This window comes from Enhydra lutris, unplaced genomic scaffold (assembly GCF_002288905.1).
Source record: "Enhydra lutris kenyoni isolate GAN:26980312 unplaced genomic scaffold, ASM228890v2 scaffoldscaffold4, whole genome shotgun sequence".
NCBI lineage: Eukaryota > Metazoa > Chordata > Mammalia > Carnivora > Mustelidae > Enhydra > Enhydra lutris.
The window spans coordinates 20,173,538-20,195,144 of NW_019154088.1; the positions used below are offsets into that span (position 1 = coordinate 20,173,538).

At 39.6% G+C, this 21,607-nt stretch overlaps 1 protein-coding gene across 4 annotated transcripts in view; it reads right to left on the minus strand.

Moving 5' to 3' along the window:
* LOC111140680 (myosin VA) overlaps window positions 1-21,607 on the minus strand; it is a 188,639-nt gene that overhangs the window by 117,674 nt on the left and 49,358 nt on the right. For all 4 annotated transcript variants that reach the window (XR_002640166.1, XM_022492892.1, XM_022492894.1 and 1 more), the window contains exon 2: window positions 2,737-2,847. Coding sequence is in view for 3 of the 4 variants with exons in the window: in XM_022492892.1 (XP_022348600.1) it covers window positions 2,737-2,847 (111 nt within the window). In the remaining variant the exon portion in view is untranslated. The remainder of the gene's footprint in view (window positions 1-2,736; window positions 2,848-21,607) is intronic.

Here is a 21,607-nt window from a genome sequence, read left to right on the forward strand (position 1 = left end):
AAAAAATTAAATGAGGCAATGCATGGCATGTAGAAATACCTGGGAACCCCTGAATGCTGAGAGGTCCAAGAATCCCCTGAAATTAAGTGTAAATGTGTATATGTCCATATGTGTAAATATATACACATATGTGTATTATATTTTGGAAAGACAGTCCTTAGTTTTCATTTGATTTTCTTTAATGAGGTTGATTGGCCTACAAATTTAAGAAGTACTACTCACTTTAAAACCAAGGAAATATGGCTTTATGGCAAAGCCAAGCATGCAAATTATCACTCAAAGAGGCATTAAGGACAAATAACATATTACAAGTAAAAAGGCAAAAAAAATGAAACGTAACTGTAGAGAAGGACTAGCCGGTTTTGTAAAAAGCCACTTTTCTTAACATTGCAGAGATAAACGGATGTCATATATTCAAAATAGATTGGAATGAACTATGCTAAATGGAGAAGAATTTACCATCTGCCCTTTGAACTCTCCCTGTCTGTTTGTTATGGGTGTAATGTCCTTGCATTGATCCCTGTATTACATAAAAGCCACTTCTGTCTATGCAATCTCAGGCAGAACTACTTAATGTCTCTGGGCATTGGCTTCCTTATTTGGAAAATAGTTATATTACCTACCAATCTACAGGGTTGTTGTGAGAATTAACCTAAGAAAATATAGCTCACAGTGCCTAATGTTGTGCCTAATACAGAGTAGTTGAATTCTTTAAATTTGGCATTCAAGGCCCTCCTCTAATATGGCCTAATTCTTCCCTGACTTCTTTCCAACTAAACTTGCCTCTGTTTTGCTCTCTTGAAATTCATCCTCTGTATGGCCACCAATGAGTCTTTTCTAAAACACAAACCCAGGGGCACCTGGGTGGCTCAGTGGGTTAAGCCTCTGCCTTCAGCTCGGGTCATGATCTCAGGGTCCTGGGATCAAGCACTGCGTCGGGCTCTCTGCTCAGCAGGGAGCCTGCTTCCCCCTCTCTCTCTGCCTGCCTCTCTGTCTACTTGTAATCTCTCTCCCTCTGTGTCAAGTAAATTAAAAAAAAAAAATCTTTAAAACACAAACCCAGCATCCTTTCTCTGTTTAAAAATAATACAATCACTCCCCATCACACATCACTTGATGTCCTAGAGTTTTAGGATGATAACCAGGCCATCTGTGATGTGGTCCCAGCCCCCATCCCCTTGCCAGTCCTGTACTCTTACTTCGCATTCTAACAACATGGAATTGTTTAGTTCCTCAAATGCACATTATTTTGCACACCTCCCTGCCTTTGCATGGGCTTTTCTGGATTCCTGAAATGCACTTCCCCTCAGCTATTTGTTCTTCACACCATGCCTCCCAATCCATTACCTTCACCAGCCCGTCTGTCCACTCCTCACTCTGTTCTACTTCTGTTCCTGGCTTTTACTTGTTATATCATGTCACACTATTCATAAATATATCTATTTCCCTTACCTAACACTGATGTCAGAGAGCACCTTTTGCCACTTCTTAACATGCTGTATAGCAGAAACTTTAATATGTGAGCCTAGAACTAGAACATACATCTTTCTAAATCTCTGTTCCAATCAACTTGTTATATTCACTAACACCAAAATATGTTCTGCTACTCAAAGGGTCTAACCCTTTCTCCTTGTCAATCCAAATTTTATCCTACCTTTAAGGTTAGTTAAAATTCTTCTTCCTCCTCGACTCCTTCCCTGACAAAGCAGCCCATAATGAAATTTCCCTCTTAGGCATCCTAAAGTCGTTACTATCTTTACAACATAGCGAGTGGTTGTGATCACAAATCATGAAGACAAATTTTCTGGCTTAAAATCCAAGCTTCATCCTTTAATACCTGTATAATCTTGAACAATCCCTCTGAGCTCTAGTTTCTTTATCCATAAAGTGGTAATAACAACAGCCCCACTTCATACAATTGTTGTGAGGATTAAATGAGTTACAGCAAGTAAAACACTTAGAACTATGTCTGGCACAAAGTAAGTGTTCAATACATGCTAACTCCCAGGTAGCACTACTCATTTGGTAATAGTTCGTCATAACCTTTTGATATCTTTAAATCATGGTGTTGAACTACTCTTTAGATTCTATGCTTTATGTAGCTTTTCATGTATTTGTCTCTAGTTTCCCTGGCTAGACTATAAGTTATATAAGGAAAACTAGTGTCACAGAGGTGTTTAAAAAAAACAGAGTGACAAGCCTTGTCAAATGCCATGGAGAGGTCAAATAGGTAGAACTAGGACGTGTCTATCCATGCAATGAATGCAGACAGGAAAGTATAGGGAAGCAATTGGTTTTATGTTTTTCTGATTGCTAACAAACTGCTTTATATGTAATACTTTGTCAGTAAACATTTTTCAAATGATTAGGTCCAGTAAATATCAAATCTCAGACTGGCTCTTTAAGCAATGTTCTCTTAGTTATCATGAAGTCAATGCTAGCCTAAGCAAAGTAAACAGGCACATCTTTGGGAGGATTAGAAATGAATCTAAACCTAATCATAACAAATTCATAGCCCAAAATACCGGATTTTTAAAGTTCTGACATTTTCATTAACCCATTGGGATAGAAAACTGAGTTTGCTCTTTTGTTATTTTTTTAAATTTAGTAAGTGAAAATATTAGATTAATTCAAAATTTTAACTTCCAAATGAAGTTAGATATGTCACAGCAAACTCACACTTTTGAATTCACTTCATTTTATGCCAATAACAACAAATAAAAGCAAAATTTTTACCTTTCCTTCCTCAAGGTGAAGCAGGAGGACTTTATCTCCTGGTTTATAATCTTTGAGCAGCTCTGCTGACTTCCAAACTTCCTCAGGATCAGGTATCCAAACTCTGGCAAACTAGAAGACAAATAAACAAAAAATTAAACTAGCAAATCAATTCATTTACAATAATATGTAAACACATCATGATTTATATATGATGAAACAATTTATAAAAGAATAAATCTTGGCCAATATGAAATTTACTTTTTAAATTCGTAGTTGCACAAAAGTACTTCAGTCCCAGAAGTACCATCATGCCCACATTATATAAAAAGCATGCTCTGTATTGTGGTAATAATGTCACAATACATGTAAATCAAATCATTCTATTGTAGACATTAAACATACATAGTGTCATATGTCAATTATATCTCAATAAAATTGGAGGGAAAAGTATGCTCTGAACAAACAGCTACAATTAAAGTTTGAATTTGCTTTATATAGTAAAGCCACCTGGAGATGTAATTTTAGGTAAAATTATACATATAAATCTATTTTTTCCATTGAATATGGACCTCCAAAAATCTCAAAACATGATTATGAAGCTTGATATGGTGGCTCTGCCAGCTTCAACAATACAGCTATCTTTTTATAATAGGATTTACAATTTGAATCTTTGATTGTGGTTTTCATCCTGTGTTCTGCAAAGATTTTGTGAATTCCTCAGAGGCCATTAAGGTGTGGAAAAGAGGAGAGTAAGCTTGTAGCTTGGAGCCACAGTAGCTTTATAGACGGGGCATCTGGAATTTTCTCTGAAGAAAGCTCTGTTGTTAATTAAAAGGAAAAAAATTAAGAAAGCATTGTTGTCTAGTAGTTTGTCTTCATTGTTAAATAAAGATGAGTGAAAATGGTATATTGGACCAACAATAAGTTGGCTCTCATAGCCTCAATATCATGAAAGGTCTGGTAATCAGTCATCAGAGGTTCCTGAAGCAGCAGATCTTTAGCCTCAACCAGACACTTTTGGACTTAAGCCAATTTTGGACTTTAGGTCAATTTTGAAGAAAAAGAAAAATATATGTTAACATGAATGAGTCCTCCAAACACCACATTGAAGAAATGTTTTATGATTGCTTGGGTTTCTCGGGAAGGAATCTCCCTTTACGTACATTAAACTTTGATGTTCATTTTCAGGAATATATCACATATAAAAATAATACCACCACCAGCCTTTCTCTGCTTTCTTTTCTTCAAGCTTGTATTACTACCTGAACTTACTATTATGTGATTGCTTGTTTACTTATTATTTCTCCTCCTCCATTAGAATACACTCCATGTCTGCCTTGTTCAACATTGTATTAAGTACCCGTGGAACTAGCTGGTTCACAGCTGGGCACTTAGTATTTAATGAAAGAATCTCAGAATAAAGGGCATACATTGAATAAAAGTAGAATGGTTTAAAAAATGTGTCATTGCTTTACTTTTCTCTTATTATTACAGATTCATGAAAACTGTCTCAACAGTTTGCAAAGGAAAGAGTACTGAACTAGGTTATGAGTTCTAATCCCAGGACTATCTTACAGGCATCTTAGCCTTTATTTCAGGCATCTGTAAAATGGGATGACAGCAGTACTCACTTCTATCATCTCAAGGGCTTTGATACATAGAAACTTTGTGAAAAGCATAAACCAATAGGTAAGTACAGGTTGAGATTGCTACCAAGTGTGTATTCCATAAGAAATGATTGCTAATATTATTTGTAAATATGTCACTGAAATTTGTTTTATTACTTTCCTCCCAGTTATACAGTCCACAAACTGAGTAACAGCTGTCAGTAAATTTACTAGAGGCTACTAAGGCTTTACAAACATTTACTAAAATGTTCCTCATTCAATAAACATTTCTGTATACCAACTGCTCCCACTCTGAAGCTCACTTTAGAGAGCCAGTATTTCTACAGCTTTCTCTGGAAGAGTTTACTGGTTCCAGAAGAGATATGTAGTATGTGAGATTCAGAGTCATGAAATGACCTACTACCCTGACTGATGAAAGCACAAAAAAGCAAAATGGATCTACGTGAGTTTGTAGAAGCATGACTGACCCGCTCTGAAAGGAGGAGATTTTTAACTAAATCTAGAAAGATGCACCTTCCTGTGATTTGCATCAGTGATATGCACTCAGCCCCCTGAGTGCATACTTTGCCAAAGGCTAGATTTCCAAGAGCAGGGAGTTAACAACACTTACAGATAGTACAGGGGGGCTACGGACCTTACACTCACCACAGGCAAGGTATTTAAACACCAAACATCATCCTGACAACCAAATCCCCCATTATCCTATCTCTGTCTCTTGGGAAAGTATCCAAGGAGAAATAGGTCAGAACTCAGTCTATTATTACCATTGTCTTTTTATGGTTCTTTTCCATCCTAACCGATGAGATTGGTGACTGTGCAAAAACAACCCTACCAGAACTGGGTCAGTCTGGGAAGTGTATATATATATATATATATATATATCTTAGTTGCTGCAACCGAGAGAAATTCCAACCTGACAATGCCCTTCCTATCGCCTCTGTCACGTCCAACCCTACTTTCCTCTTTTACCCTAGGCCCCCAGTGAGAATACACACAGCAGCCTGGAGAAAGAGGACTGAACTTGTCCAGCCACATCCCGAGGGGAGACTGCAGGAAGACTGCAGTGGCAAGACAAGCCCCCAATATCATAAGAGAAACCTGGAATTGGAACACAACAGCAAGGGTCAGGCAGGAATCAGAAATAGGGGTGGACACACATACCCACTAAGTCTGCTCAGCATTTCCCAGGGAAAACAGAAGCAGTTAGCAAAAGATAACCCTAGCCAAAGTGAATCAGATGGGACACAGCTCCCAGCAAGACAAGGGAGGGTCCAATGTCATGCAAGGCTGCAGTCTCATAATTAGCTAGTAGAGGGTGAGACTTTCCTGCAATGTTCCTCATTCTTTTCTCCTACTCACACTACTCCAATTTTGTCTCTTGAATATCACATTTAGGATACCTCAGACCTTATTTTAGCTATTTACAGATCTATCTACCTCCCACGCCAGACTATATACTTCTTAAAGGCACCCGGGAATCCTCTCTAAGGTTGGTCAACTCCCTTACCCATGGTGGGTGAGCAGCACACAAGATAAAGGTAGGACAAGGTATGGAAAAAAGGTGGGAGAACTGGGACGAGAGGTGCAGAGGCACATCACAGGCCTACTTCAGGATTTTCCCTGAGTCCACAAAGCACACTAGAGATGGGGAAGGAGTCAGAGGCCAAAAGAAGAGAGATCTGTGAAGTGGTCGGCAGAGTTAAATGCTGTAGAAACTGGCAGGAGAAGGGAAAGCAAGGATTTGGGGTCTGAGGTACTGTGACTACAGCCAAAAAAAACTGTGGGAGATGAAGGAAACATAAACAGGCTTAAAAGAATTAACATTATAATGTAAACACATCAAAGAAGATTCAGGACAATTCAAAGGAACGCCTGATGAGAAAGGAGAGTGTAAGGACAAAATGGAGATGAGCTAAATATTATGATAACAGGCAAAATCTGAGTAAATAACGCTAGCACAGAGTTAAGTTGTGTAACAGCTTACAAGGGAAATAAAAACCATCTGTCTGTCTACAGTACAGTTTAATAAGGCCTGCCTGGCAATGATGAGGTAATAATGACAGGGTCTAATGCCAGAGCCCTGGAAAGGTGGGTTTGGGAGACAGGCTTGCACTGGTACTTCCCGAAAGGGGCACAAACGGAGCTGGCTCAGCCTAGCATGGCCCTCCTCCCTTCTTCGGATTATACCCATCCCTGTACCTGTAAGGAGGCACCAGTCATCTTTCTTTTTGTATCCTCTCACAATGACAACACTCAAGATGTTCTTGATTAATGCAGATGACTCACTAGAAATTTTGCTAACTTGCACTTGTCAGTCAAGGAGCTCTGAGGTGTGGGCACCGCAAGCAGTTTTTCTGAAGCCTCAGAAACTTTGGGAACAAGACTGACAGCACTGAGTAAATGACCAATGCCTGAGTCCCCAAAAAATCTGACCCATGTGATTCTCTCCCCTCCCCCAAACTCCCACATCCCTTACTCACTTTTCATACAGCACATGTGCACATCTTTCCTAGCTCCCCTATTAAGTCACAAGCAGCTTGGCAACATAGAATCTGCCTTGGTTCCTGCATGTTTGCAAATATGAATGCTTTAGGGGCCCCTGGGTGGCTCAGTGGGTTAAGCCTCTGCCTTCAGCTCAGGTCATGGTCTCAGGGTCCTGGGATTGAGTCCTGCATTGGGCTCTCCGCTCAGCAGGGAGCCTGCTTCCTCCTCTCTCTGCCTGCCTTTCTGCCTGCTTGTGATCTCTCTCACTATCAAATAAATAAATAAATTTTAAAAAATGAATGCTTTATGTGACAATTCAAACAAGGTTATGATAAACACTAAGTGTCCTAGGACATGCACTGAAGCAGGAGAAAAATTCTGAATTATCAACAACCCCTCCTTGGAATCCTGATAGTAACACCGATGCTCTATATGGTTCCAAGTAATTCCATAAACCTTATGACATATTTTGGTGTAAGGAAAGATCAGGAACTACCACCTTAAAGCACATAATGCACATATACACATATACATGTATATATATATATTACACATACACACACGCATATATTATATATACATATCTATGTATATAGATTGTGTTCCCGATGGAGGAAATGAGTATATACTTCTGGAACACAATCCTTCCCTTTTTCAACCAATAGACTCCTGTTTATCCTTCATAACTGTGTTAAAGTACCACCTCCTCCTTAGAAGCCTTTCTTTCCTCATCATTTGGCACTCCATTCTCAAGGTCCCCATTACCTCATACAATCTTCACTAGAATTCTCATCCCACTAAATGAAAAAACTGTGTGTGCCTAATATCCCTTCAGCAACTGTGAAGTTTATACATATACACTTGGGGGTAGGGGTCTATCTTCTTTATCCTTGTCTCTTCAGCACTTAACATAGGGCCTGTCTATAATAATTTGTGCATGAACCTTTGTTAAGTGAATGTTCTTGGCCTCATACATTATACTCTAAGAGGGCATATGAAAAGAAGTATGGGAAAGAGGCTCTCAGAATCTTCTGGTAGGGTCTATAATTTCCAGAAATAGAGAAAGATGTAAGTAACATTAGATGGCTGAGTTACATAGGAAATCATGGTGTGATAGAAGGAAAAAAGACAGACATGTAGGGAGTAGAGAAGTAATGAAATATTCTTCCCTCTCCCACACATGTCTCCATCACTGCAAAATTCATTTTTTTTTAAAGATTTTATTTATTTATTTGTCAGATAGAGAGAGAGCATGTGTGAGAGCAAGGGAGCACATGCAGGGAGAGGAGCAGGCAGAGGGAGAGGAAGATGCAGGCTCCCCGCTGAGCAAGGAGCCCAAAGTGGGACTCGACCCCAGGACCCTGGGGACATGACCTGAGCCACAGACAGACGCTTAGCCAACTGAGTCACCCAGATGCCCCAAAATGTGCATGATTTAAAAGTAAACTGAATTTGTCAGCTTCTAGCAGGCATTGAAATTATTTTAAACTTTTGAAAAAAATAAGAACTCTTCAAATTATTGGATACTAGCAAAAGTTAAATAATCCTACTTCTCTAGAATTTTATATGAAGATGTCAGAGCTTTGGAATGAATATTTTTAGACACTGCCATTCTTTAACATTGCAGTAAAGACTATTTTTGGAACTAGGTCTCACTTTACAAGCACAGTCTTAATATGCACATCAAGAAAAATGACTATTTCCATCTATAATTAGCTAGTGGTAGTTGAGGATAAATTATAAAATTTTAAACAAGTAAAATAATCAAAGGTAAAACATAATCACCAACAAAGAAAGGAACCATATTGATCATCTTCATCACAAGGCCTTTGTTTCCCTAGGCTTTATTTCACTTTTCTGTCTTTTTACTTAATTCTTGCAATACTCTTTATAATCATTATTATTAAAGAGGTTCTTCATTCAACAAACAGACTGAGAGTGGTTAAATAACTGGCCCCCAAATCACTCAGCTAATAAATGAACAGAGACAAGATTCAAACCCAGGATGATCCTGAACTTCAAGACGCTTAGGAAGAATGAGAAAGAATAAGACCAACATAATCCAAATTAATTGCTTTCTCCTGATTATAACCAAAGTTGCCCAGTTAAGCAAACCTCACACCTTCCTACCATTTTTAACACTTGCTCCCAATTTAGAGAACAGGGTACACGGTCATGGTAACTATGTACAGGACTCTGTATATAGATAGATGTCTTCTCCCCACACAGAATATCTATCACTCTGATCAATGATTTGGTGCTGAAAGAAGTCATGGGTAATTTTTAAATCTCAAATAAAATGTCCCAACATGGTAAGTTTTGAATAAACCAGACAACATATATGGTGTATGAGACAATATAGATAAGCAGACATCAGGATATAGTTCCCTCCCATTAAGAACTGGTGGCTCCCTTTGTTTTGCTCCCAGCTTTGGGGATAGACACTTCTGGCTAAGATCATGGTCTGATGCTAACCTGGGACACATTACAAGTCTTTCATGATCTGGACCCTGCCAACTTCTCCAAGCTCATTTCTCACCATTCCTGACTTGTCCTTCACCCTCTAACAACTGCAAACACCATGTGGCTCTTCTGTATCTACCTCTTTTACTCCCATTATCCCCAAGTCTGGGAAACCCCTTCCCCATCCTCATCACCCATTTAATGGCTATGTGTCCTCTAACTGCCCACCTTTCCCCATCCTCATCACCCATTTAATGGCTATGTGTCCTCTAACTGCCCACCTTTCAGCAGGTTTTGACACTGACCCAGGTGCCTACCCGGAACATTTTTGCCTGGTTTCTGAGACATCCCATCCTCACGGTTCCCTCAAATCACTATCACTCCTTTTCAGTTTCTTGTGCAAGATCCTCTTTCTCTGTCCTCCCTCTAAATGTTGGAATTGCCCAGATCCTGAGGTAGTTCTGTTCTCTCTTCTAATAGTCAGGCTTTAGGACCAGACTGTTTGGGTTTTGTTATTTACTAGCTCTGAGGCTTTCTTGTGCCTCATTGACAATGAGAGTAGTAATAATGCCTACTAAATGGAGTTATAAGGATTAAACCTGTTAATATATGGAAAGTATTCAGAACAGTGCTTAGTCCATAGAAGGCAGTAAATAAGCACCAAGCATCTTCATTAATATTAATATTATTATCACTGCTATTATTTTTATATTTACCCTGTATTCCACCCACCCTCATGAGTTTCTATGCAAAATTTCCCCAAATTTCTATCTCTAGTCCAGATCTTTCCATTGAACTCCAGATCTACAAACCCATATAACTATCTAAGATTTCTATTTAGAAATCTCATAGGCATCTTAAATTTAACACGCCCAAAATAGAAGTCTTTGTTTCCACATGCTGTTAAATCTGTCCTTCCTACAGTATCCCCATTTCAGTAAAAGACAGGCATCTCCACCCAGCTAATTAGCTGCTCTTAGGAGAAAACTGATAGTCTCCTATCTCTTATATCAAATCTATCATGAAGTCCTACCTCTAACATACAACTACCTTCATTCCATCTCTCCCCACCTCCACTGCCAACACCCAAGTCCTAGCACCATCATCTCTTCCCCTGATGCTAGAAATAGCTCTCTATCAAGCTCTCTCCCGCATTCCCAATTCAGCAGCCAGAGTGGTTGTTTTGAAATGGAAAAATCTGCTGATGTCTCACCCTTGCTTAAAACCCTTAATAACTCAGGGGGCACCTGGGTGGCTCAGTGGGTCAAAGCCTCTGCCTTTGGCTCAGGTCGTGGTCCCAGGGTCCTGGATCAAGCCCTGCATCGGGCTCTCTGTTTGGCGGGGAGCCTGCTTCCTCCTTTCTCTCTGCCTGCCTCTCTGCCTACTTGTGATCTTTGTCTGTCAAATAAATAATAAATAAAATCTTAAAAAAAAAAACCTTAATAACTCAGGATAAAGCATTCATATAAGACTCTAGGGTTTTGCGTTACTGGGCACCTGTAACTTTTGGAGAACCACCAACATCTGAGGAGAGTTTCCACTACCCATTGCTTAGCCCTTCTCTTCACTCTACCAAGGATCATTTGCACTGTTTTTTCTTCAACTACTTGAACAATCCATGTGGCCTCAAGCCTCAAGACCTTCCTTCATGCTTTCCCTTGGCTTGGAACCCTTAGCCTACCTGGTTGTATGACTGATTCTTACTTATCTTTCACATCTCAGCTTGAATATCTATTATTTGGGAAGACCCTCCCTGACCTTTCTATCTAAATTGAGCCCCTCTGCTATGTTTTTCTCATATAATCCTGTACATTTTCTTCACTATAAAGACTATGAGGACAGGGACCGTATTTATATTGCTCCAAACTGATACCCAAGCCTAAATATAGTGTCTGATCAGTAACAGATGCTCAACAACTATCTATTGAATAAATGAAGGTCCGATTTCATCCAGTCTAAGACACCACCAATGACAAGATGCATTCCTAATGTAAAAAAAAAACATTGTGCATGTCAAAACTGAGTAAATAACATTAGATCATTATTATATACATTGTTCTTACCCATATCTCCTTTTTTTTTTATGTCTCTGCACTTTTTTCTTCTAATTATTAAGACTTTGTCAAAAAGAAATTTTTGTAGCTTTTACTGATTAAGACAGAACTTTAAAAATACAATGCACTTTAAAAACAGTTTCAGTGTTATGACTTTCAGGAAGCAGGGGCTCCTGCTTGGACCATCCACAATATCTGGTTTTTATCTCTATGTCCTTGCCACATTCGATTATTATTATCTTTTCACATGCCCCTCTCTTTAACTAGATTGTGACCTCTTTGAGGACAAGATCTGTGACTTATCCACTGCTATCACCTCCATACCTGGCCCAGTGGTTAGCAGCTAGATGTTCAAGGGACGTCTATCAAGAGAATGAATAAATGAATAGATGAGTCCTTAGGAGCCACAGAGCTTCCACAGATTTGAAATGTGAAGGATGTTATATAGAAAGCCAGTCAAGCAGTGTCTGGGTGGCTGAGTGGGTTAAAGCCTCTGCCTTTGGCTCAGGTCATGATCTCAGGGTCCGGGGATCGAGCCCCACATTGGGCTCTCTGCCCAGCAGGGAGCCTGCTTCCCCCTCTCTCTCTGCCTGCCTCTCTGCCTATTTGTGATCTCTGTCAAATAAATGAATAAAATCTTAAAAAAAAAAAAAGAATGAAAGCCAGTCAAGACAGAAGCCACAGAAGAGATATGAAAATCATTTAATTAGCTACAAACTATAAGCATGAGTCGAAAAAGGTAACCCAGACATCCACTCTTCAAAATACAAGCTGGTTTGCTCAAACAAAACAGCATTTCTCAATAACAGATTACTTTAAAAATGAAGGACATGGCACCTGGGTGGCTCAGTCATTAAGTGTCTGCCTTCAGCCCAGGTCATGACCCCCAGGGTCCTGGGATGGAGCTCCGCATTGGGCTCCTTGCTCAGTGGGAAGCCTGCTTCTCTCTCTGCCACTGCCCTTGCTTGTGTTCTCTCTGGCTGTGCCTCTCTCTGTCAAATAAATAAATAAAATCTTTTTTTAAAAAACTACATGTTGGGGTGCCTGGGTGGCTCAGTGGGTTAAGCCTCTGCCTTCAGCTCAGGTCATGATCCCAGGGTTCTGGGATAGAGACTCCCATCGAGCTCTCTGCTCAGCAGGAAGTCTGCTTCCTCCTCTCTCTGCCTGCCTCTCTATCTACTTGTGATCTCTCTCTCTCTCTCTGTGTCAAATAAATAAATAAAACCTCAAAAAAAAAAAAAAAAAAAAAACAGGGGCCCCTGGGTGGCTCAGTGGGTTAGGACTCTGCCTTCGGCTCAGGTCGTGATCCCAGGGTCCTGGGATCGAGCCCCGAATTGGGATCTCTGCTCAGTGGGGAACCTGTTTCCCCCTCTCTCTGCCTGTCTCTCTGCCTACTTGTGATCTTTGTCTGTTAAATAAGTAAATAAAATCTTTTAAATAAAAAAAGAAAACAACTACATGTTAAGTGAAATAAGTCAAGCAGAGAAAGATAATTTTCATATGGTTTCACTCATATGTGGAGCATAAGCAAAGGCATGGAGGAACATAGGGGAAGGGAAGGAAATCCAAAGGGGAAGAAATCAGAGAGGGAGATGAACCATGAAAGACTATGGACCCTGGGAAACAATCTGAAGGTTTCAGAGAGGAGAGGGTGAGGGCAGGGGGTTAACAGGATGATGGGTATTGAGGAGGATACATGTTGTGATGAGCACTAGGTGTTAATCTAAACTAATGAATAGCTGAACACTGTATCAAAAACTAATTATGTAGTGCAGAGTGGCTAATTGAACATAATTTAAAAAACTTCATCTTTTCTTTTTTAAGATTTTGTTAAATTTTTTACACAGAGAGAGAGACAGCGAGAAAGTCAACACAAGCAGGGGGAGTGGGAGAGGGAGAGGCTCCTGCTGAGCAGGGAGCCCAATGCGATGTGGGGCTCAATCCCAGGATGCTGGGACCATGATCTGAGCTGAAGGCAAATGCTTCACGACTAAGCCACGCAGGTACCCCAATAAACTACATCTTATTAAAAGATGTATAATATTAACATGAGTGACTTAAAAATTTATAACTTACCTCCTACACCCTGAAGTTCTACCAATTAAATACTTGCTTAGGGTGCCTGGGTGGCTCAGCTGGTTAAGCAACTGCCTTCGGCCCAGTTCATGATCCCAGGGTCCTGGGATGGAGCCCAACATTGGGCTCCCTGTTTGGTGGGAAGCCTGCTTCTCCCTCTCCCCTCCCTCTGCTTGTGTTTCCTCTCTCGCTGTGTCTCTCTCTGTCAAATAAATAAATAAAATCTTTAAAAAAAAATAAAATAAAAATGAAGAACAGAACATGCATTAACATGAAGAGCTTCTAGGCTGATAAATGTATTCACGTTTATATCTTACATGCTACATAACCCTCTGGCCTGTAGCTTGAGTAGACTTTTGATCAACAGAATCCCTGTAAAAACTGTTCAAAAAAACCTACAATTTTCACTTTGTAGCATTAATATTTTTAAATGCAAATACAACAGGTTAGGCTAATTATATAAGTCTGCCATGTTCATTTGAAATATCAAAAGCACAACTAAATGTATGCTAAATGCCACCGAGGCAGGTGGCCCCAGAGTTACCCTAGATGAGGAGAGCTGCAGAGGTGATGTTGAACCCAAGGAGCTGCTGGCCATGCTTATACATTCAGCATGGTGAGACAATTACTTGAGAACCACGTAGCAGAAAGAATTAGATATTGAGGCTATAAAGCACTGACTCAACAATTCCCACATTTTTAGAGAAAGCAGTAGTACATGCTTTTCCCTCGAGTGTGACAGCCCTAAGGTGCAAAATGATATGGCTGAATTGTTAAAGATCATGCATACAGACTGGTTGTGGGTTCTTAACAGGACTAAAAGGAACTGATAGGACAAAAGGAATAATAGAAAGATCAAAATCAACTGTCACTCAATCTTAGGTAGAAAACTCTCACTGTATATGCTGAGAGAATATCTTGAAAGACAAATGCTGCCCAAGCAAGCCAAGGTTCTGAAAGAGCTTTTGCCTCAGTCTTTTCCTCAGATGTCAAGCTAGTGTCCCAGCAGTGTCTTGACCACAACCCTTCTCGGAGACCAAGATGAATCTCTCTGGAAATAATAATTTCATTCTGTCTCTGATGAGTGAGGAAGGATATTATTTCCTTCTACCCTTCTATAACCATAGCTTCTCACTTAAACTCATGGATCTTTTTTTTTCTTAATACATAAAAAACTAAAATTTTTAAATATTGCAAAATTATCACAGCTAAAATTGCTTTCATTTTCTAGTATCATACAGAGTTAATTTCCCCTTTCTAATTTTTTCCCAATATTCCCAGATATTTACGTTTTTGTTATAGAAAATTTCATTGGTGGGACGCCTGGGTGGCTCAGTTGGTTAAGCAGCTGCCTTCGGCTCAGGTCATGATCCCAGCGTCCTGGGATCGAGTCCCGCATCGGGCTCCTTGCTCATCGGGGAGCCTGCTTCTCCCTCTCCCTCTGCCTCTGCCTGCCGTTCTGTCTGCGTGTGCTTGCTCTCTCTCCCTCTCTCTCTCTGACAAATAAATAAATAAAATCTTTAAAAAAAAAAAAAAAAGAAAGAAAATTTCATTGGTATTTTAGTGTTCTAAAGGAGGTTTTGTTTGGCTAACTCACTGTACAGCCTTCATAAAGCTACTCTAAATTTACTTTATTTTCAATCTATATCTGAGATAATAGGCTTCTTCTATTTACTGCCCACTGTGTAAAAAGTACTTCCTTTTATTCGACCTATAACTGCTTCTTTGAGCTTCAAAAGATGCCTCTGAGTTCTTATTTATATAACGACTAAGTCCATGTTGCCCTCTTCATGCCCTTCATAGCTTTCTGAGCTTCTACCAGATAAAAAGTTCATTCTTTATCCTTCCAGATTGAAGGGTCCAATTTTTTTTTTGAACAGTGCTTCACATCCTCCCACTCATTCTGACTTAATTTTAATCTCTTTGAATTTCAATGTTATCACTTACAAAATAAGCAATTAGACAGTGTAAAATCCAGAACCAAGGTTAAGAACATGGGTTAAGTCAGACAGACCTAGCAACTCCAACACTTTCCAACAGTGTGACCTTGAGGAAAATTATCCAACTTCCTTTCTCAGGATCCTTATTCATGAAACTGGTCATTAATAATACATATGTCAACAGTTAATGGTACTGTAATTGTGCTGTATAGTGACAGACAGTAGCTACAGTTGTGGTGAGCATGGCATACCATGTAGATCTGCGGAATCACTATGTTGTACACCTGAAACCAATAATGCAACACTGTGTTTCAACTCTACTTCAATAAAAATAGTATGTACATCAGAGAGTTGTTACATAGTTAAATGAGATAAAGTTTAAAGACCATTACATTTTATTGTCACTACCCCACCCACCCCACTTCTAGATTTAAACACATTACTGTCCTTAATCTGAATATTTTTATTATATCTACAATGGGCTGTGTGCTTTAACCCCTGACCTGAGGTTTAGTATTACTTCACTGGGGTCTTCTCCCTTCTGAGCTCTCACTAGGCTAGCCTGGAACACCCAAAACTCTTTCCGACTTCAAGGCTGTTACTGAGCCCGCTGCCCAGAGCATCATCCCCCCACCCCCCAACTCTCCTTAAGGCTGGTTCCTTCTCACTCTTCAGGTCTCAGTTCAGATGTCCCCTTCTCAGAAAAGTACTCCTTGGCTACCCTACAAACTGGGATTATCTGTCTCCCCACCTAGCCTGAAACCCCTGTAGAAGCAGGGACCACCATTGATTACCCAACCTAGAACAATTATCCATTGAGTACTAGGTACTCAATAACTATGCGACGAATGAAAGTGCTCAGGATAGTGTTTGGCTGGCTGAAAAAGCAGGTTAGGATAAGGATCTGAAAGACCTCAAATGCCATGTGAGACATTCTGACCTTTCTACTGCAGAAGATAGGAATTCATTAAAGGTTTTTAAGCCGAGTAATGAGTGACCAATGTTTCTAATTGACAGTTCTTTAAACATAATCAAAAGCACATCTTGGGGCGCCTGGGTGGCTCAGTGGGTTAAAGCCTCTGCCTTCGGCTCAGGTCATGATCCCAGGGTCCTGGGATGGAGCCCCACATCGGGCTCTCTGCTCGGCGGGGAGCCTGCTTCCCCCTCTCTGCCTGCCTCTCTGCCTACTTGAGATCTCTGTCAAATAAACAAATAAAAAAAACTTAAAAAAAAAAAAAAAAGCACATCTTGTACTACTTCTGCTTGTGATTAGTTGTTCTCCCTTCCCCCAATTATGCATATACTACTATCATTCATATTTTGTCTGTAGACTGGATTTATCTAGTATACACATAACTGCTTCCAAAATGTCATTCATACTAGACAAATGGGGGTTGCTTTGAAGGGACTGGGAGTCAGCTTTCCCTAAGAGCAGGGACTGGGAGGGCTGTTCAGCTGGTATTGCCTCATGAATGATGGGAGCAAGAGGGGAGATTCTTGCCCTGGAAAAAAGAGCCTTGGGAGTAAGAAACGGGGAGAGGGTAGGAGCAAGGGGGTGGGTCGACCTTGTAGTGAGCAAACTCTGAGAGGGCAAATGGATACCTTGCAGGCTGGTTGGGTCACCTAAGGAAAAGAACACTGTTGGCCTACTTCTGAACAGAAATGTTTACTCTGGGGTTCCAGGCTGCCTCCCTATTCCATCAGCCCCTTCTTTTTTTTTTTTTTTTTAAGTATCCTTTTAGCTCAATTTTAGTTGGAAAAAAGCAGCTATAAAAGTTGACCTAAGCCCTATATTTGGAATAAAGCCTGGCTCAAAAGATGTTTACAGAAAATTTAAAAACTTCTGGGTGGCAAAATGCATCATGAACCAAGTCAAAATACAAACTGACCAAAAAAAAATCTGTAACAAACTAATCCTTTTAACGTATAAAGAACTCTTACAAATTAAATAAGAAAAAGACAAACAACCCCATAGCAAAACAGGCAAAAGAAAAAAATAGGCGGGATGCCTGGTGGCTCAGTTGTTAAGCATCTGCCTTCAGCTCAGGTCATGATCCTAGGGTCCTGGGATCAAGCATGCATCAGGCTCTCTGCTCAGCCTGCTCCTCCCTCTCCCATTCCCCCTGCTTGTGTTCCCTCTCTCCCTCTCTCTCTCTGTCAAATAAATAAAATCTTAAGAAAAAAAATCACCAAAGCACCACTAAAAAAAATTAAACATAAGAAAAGATGTTTAATCACATTTTATTACTTTAAAAAAATACAAATTTAAAACACAATTTAAAATTTCGTGTATTGAATTTGAAAAGACTGAAAGGGTTGATAATAATATGGATTGGGAAGAAAGGAGATAATCAGGTGTTTTCATGCATTGGTGATAAGATAAATAGGCACAATTTTTTTTTAATAGGCACAATTTTTTAGACAGAAATTTGATAACTTCTTTTAAAATGTAAAATATATATTTCAGGGATGCATACCAAACTGGGAGGAAGGCAGACTTCTGATCTTGCACTTTATGTATTTCTATATTTTACATTTTTTGTAAGTGCTACTTTTGTGATAAAACCAAAAATTAAAAAAAAAAAAAAAGCACATCCATGACTCAGAAAATCTCTATCTAGAAATTTTCCCCATGAGATACTAGAAAATACAAATTATTCTTTCCAAAGTTGTTCTGCAGCATTGTCTGTAAAAGTGAAAATTTAGAAATGACACAAAGGTTAGTATACATCTATATTAATAAAAGGGTTAATAAAACTACAGTAATATATAATTAACAGATTAAGGTGCATCTTTACAGTGGAATACTAAAAAAGAATAAAGTAGGTCTATATGTACTGATATAGAAAGATTCTGTTCATTGAAAAAAGGCAAGTTGTGAAACAGCATCATTTTGTGGTTAAATCTGTTCAATATATATTCATATATCCCAATAATGGAGCAGCTTGACACCACAGATGTGCGTTCAGGGTTTACACTCTTTGTGACCAATGCTGAAAGTCCACAGCATCTGAGCATTGACTGTTTTGCCTAGTCATGAATGAGTGACACCCGTTGTTGAGACCTCTCTGGGGAAGGGAGAGCAGAGTTGGACAGTGCATCTGGCCCTGCCCTGGACTCTATCTCAGTGTAACTTTGCTCTTCCCCATTAGTCTGTGTGTGCACTCCTGAAGAGATAGGAAACTTGCTTTGTAGGACAGAGCTGTGAAAGAAAGCCACCTGTTCACACCTGTGATGGAAGTGAAGCTTATGTAGCGGTCTCTGAAAGTGACTGTTCTAACTCCACACTGTCTCCTCTACCCAGGTCCCCACAGCCCCACCTAGCCTTGGTTTGCTGGGGCGCAACCCCTGCCCTCCTCTCCAGCTTTATCTCTCCCCACACTCCTTCTTTGCTTTTTCGTGGCCTGCTCCACTTGTTTCTTTCAGTTCTTCAAAGATGCCAGACTCTCTCCTTCACAAGACTTCTCACAATCTGTGCCCCCTGCTTGGAATTCTCCTCCCCTCCCCTGATTAACAACCAGGCTCCTTTCAAACATCAACTTGGTCTTTTTCTGAAAAGTGTCCCTCATTGATTAGCTCCCATTGCTCTTTGTGCCTTTACAGCACTCAGTACAGGTAGGACTTGACATTTTTCTCTCTCCTCCTGGTAAGCTCCATCCTGTCTCTTTTTGTGTATTGTATCATCTCTATCATCCAGCACAGCCTGGCATAAGAATGAATGGTATGTGTATGTCTGTATAATTATGGATAAGACATTAAGCACACTATGTAAAAAGCTACTGCTAGCAACGAACAAGCGGAATTTGAAATTATAAATGCAATACCATTTACTTTAAAGCCCCCCCCAAAATGAGGGGCCCCTGGGTGGCTCAATGGGTTGAGCCTCTGCCTTCAGCTCGGGTCATGATCTCAGGGTTCTGGGATCGAGCCCCACATGGGGCTCCCTCCTCGGCAAGGAGCCTGCTTCCCCCTCTCTCTTTGCCTGCCTCTCTGCCTACTTGTGATCTATTTCTCTGTCAAATAAATAAACAAAATCTTTAAAATAAAATAAAATAAAATAACCCCTCCCAAAATGAAATACTGAGGTATAAATCTAACAAGACATGTATGAGATTTATATGAGGAAAACTATAAAACTCTGGTGAATAAAATCAAAGAACTAAATAGATAGAAAGGTATTACATGTTCACGATTAGGAAGACTCAATATTGTCAAGGTGCTGGTTCTTCCCAATTTGATCTATATATTTAATGCAATTCCAATCAAAAGCCCAGCAAATTATTTTATGGATATCGACAAAATGGTTCTAAAGTTTATATGAAGAGGCAAAAGACCCACAACAGCCAACACAATCTGGAAGAACAAAGTTGGAGGGCTGACACTATCTGACTTCAAGACTTATTATAAAACTATAGTAATCAAGACAGTGTGATATTGGTAAAAAAAAAAAATAATAATAACAACAATAAAATAAACAAAAAGATCAATGGGACAGAACAGAGAACCCAAAAATAGATCCACATAAATACAGTCAACCGATCTTTAACAAAGAACAAGAGAGTGGTAATACAATAGAACCAAGATAGTCTTTTCAATAAATGGTATTAGAATAACTGGACATCCACATACAAAACAAGCAAGCAAGCAAACAAACAAAATTCCCCCAAACAACAGAATCCAGACACAGACCTTACACCTTCAGAAAAATAAACTCAAATGGATCACAGATCTAAAATGTAAAGCACAAAATTCCAAAACTCCTGGAAGATAACACAGGAGAAAATCCAGATGACGCGGTATGGTGGTATCTTTTTAGACACAATACTAAAGGCATGACCCATGAAATGAATAACTGCTATGTTGGACTTAATTAAAATTAAAAACTTCTGCTCTGTGAAAGACAACGTCAACAGAATAAGAAGACAAATTGGATTGCGAGAAAATATTTGCAAAAGACACATCGGATAAAGGATTATTACCCAAAATAGACAAAGAATTTTTATTTTTTTAATTTTTTAAATATTTTTTTAAAATATTTTATTTATTTATTTGACAGATAGAGATCACAAGTAGGCAGAGAGGCAGGCAGAGACAGAGAGGAAGGGAAGCAGGCTCCGTCGTGAGCAGAGAGCCCAATGCGGGGCTCGATCCCAGAACCCTGGGATCATGACCTGAGCCGAAGGCAGAGGCCTTAACCCACTGAGCCACCCAGGTGCCCTGACAAAGAATTTTTAAAACCCAACAATAAGAAACCACCAACATGATTAAAAAAATGGACCAAAGATCTTAAAAGACATCTCTCCAAAGAAGATTTACAAATGGCAAATAAGTATATGAAAAGATGCTCCACATCACATATCATCAGGAAAATGCAAATTAAGACATCAAAGAGGTACCGCTATATACCTATTAGGATGGCCAAAATTCAGAACATAGTCAAGGATGAGAAGCAACAGAAACTCTCACTCATTGCTTGTGGAAATGCAAAATGGTACAGCCATTTCGGAAGTCAATCTGGTAGTTTCATACAAACCCAAACATATTCCTACCATATGATCCAGCAATCATAAACCCTGTATTTGCACAAAGGGGTTGAAAACTCAGGTCTACACAAAAACACAGATGTTTACAGCAGCTTTATTCATAATTGCCAAAACTTGGAATCAACCAAGATGCTCTTCAGTAGGTGAATGAATAAATAAACTGTGGTACATCCAGACAATGGAATACTATTCAGTGCTAAACAGAGATGAGCTATCAAGCCATGAAAAAACATGGAACAATCTGAAAAGGCTACATACTATATGATTCCAACTATAGGACATCCTGGAAAAGACAAGAGTATGGACAGAGACAATAAAAATATCAGTGATAGATGGGATGGGAGTGGGGAAGAGATGAACAAGCAGAACACAGGTGATTCGTAGGGCAGTGAAAAAACTCTGTGTGATACAACAATGGCTACACGTCACACACATCTGTCCACACCTACAGAATGTACAACACCAAGAGTGAACTACAATGTAAACTATGGGCTTTGGATAATTATGAAGTGTCAATGTAGGTACCTCATTTGCCCTCTGGTGGGGGAAGTTGATAATGGGGGAGGCTATACTTGTCTGGGGGGCTGGGAGTATATGAGTAATATTCGTATCTCTCCTTCAATTTTGCTGTGAACATTAAACTGCTCTTAAAAAAATAAAGTCTTGGGGCACCTGGGTGGCTCAGTGGGTTAAGCCTCTGC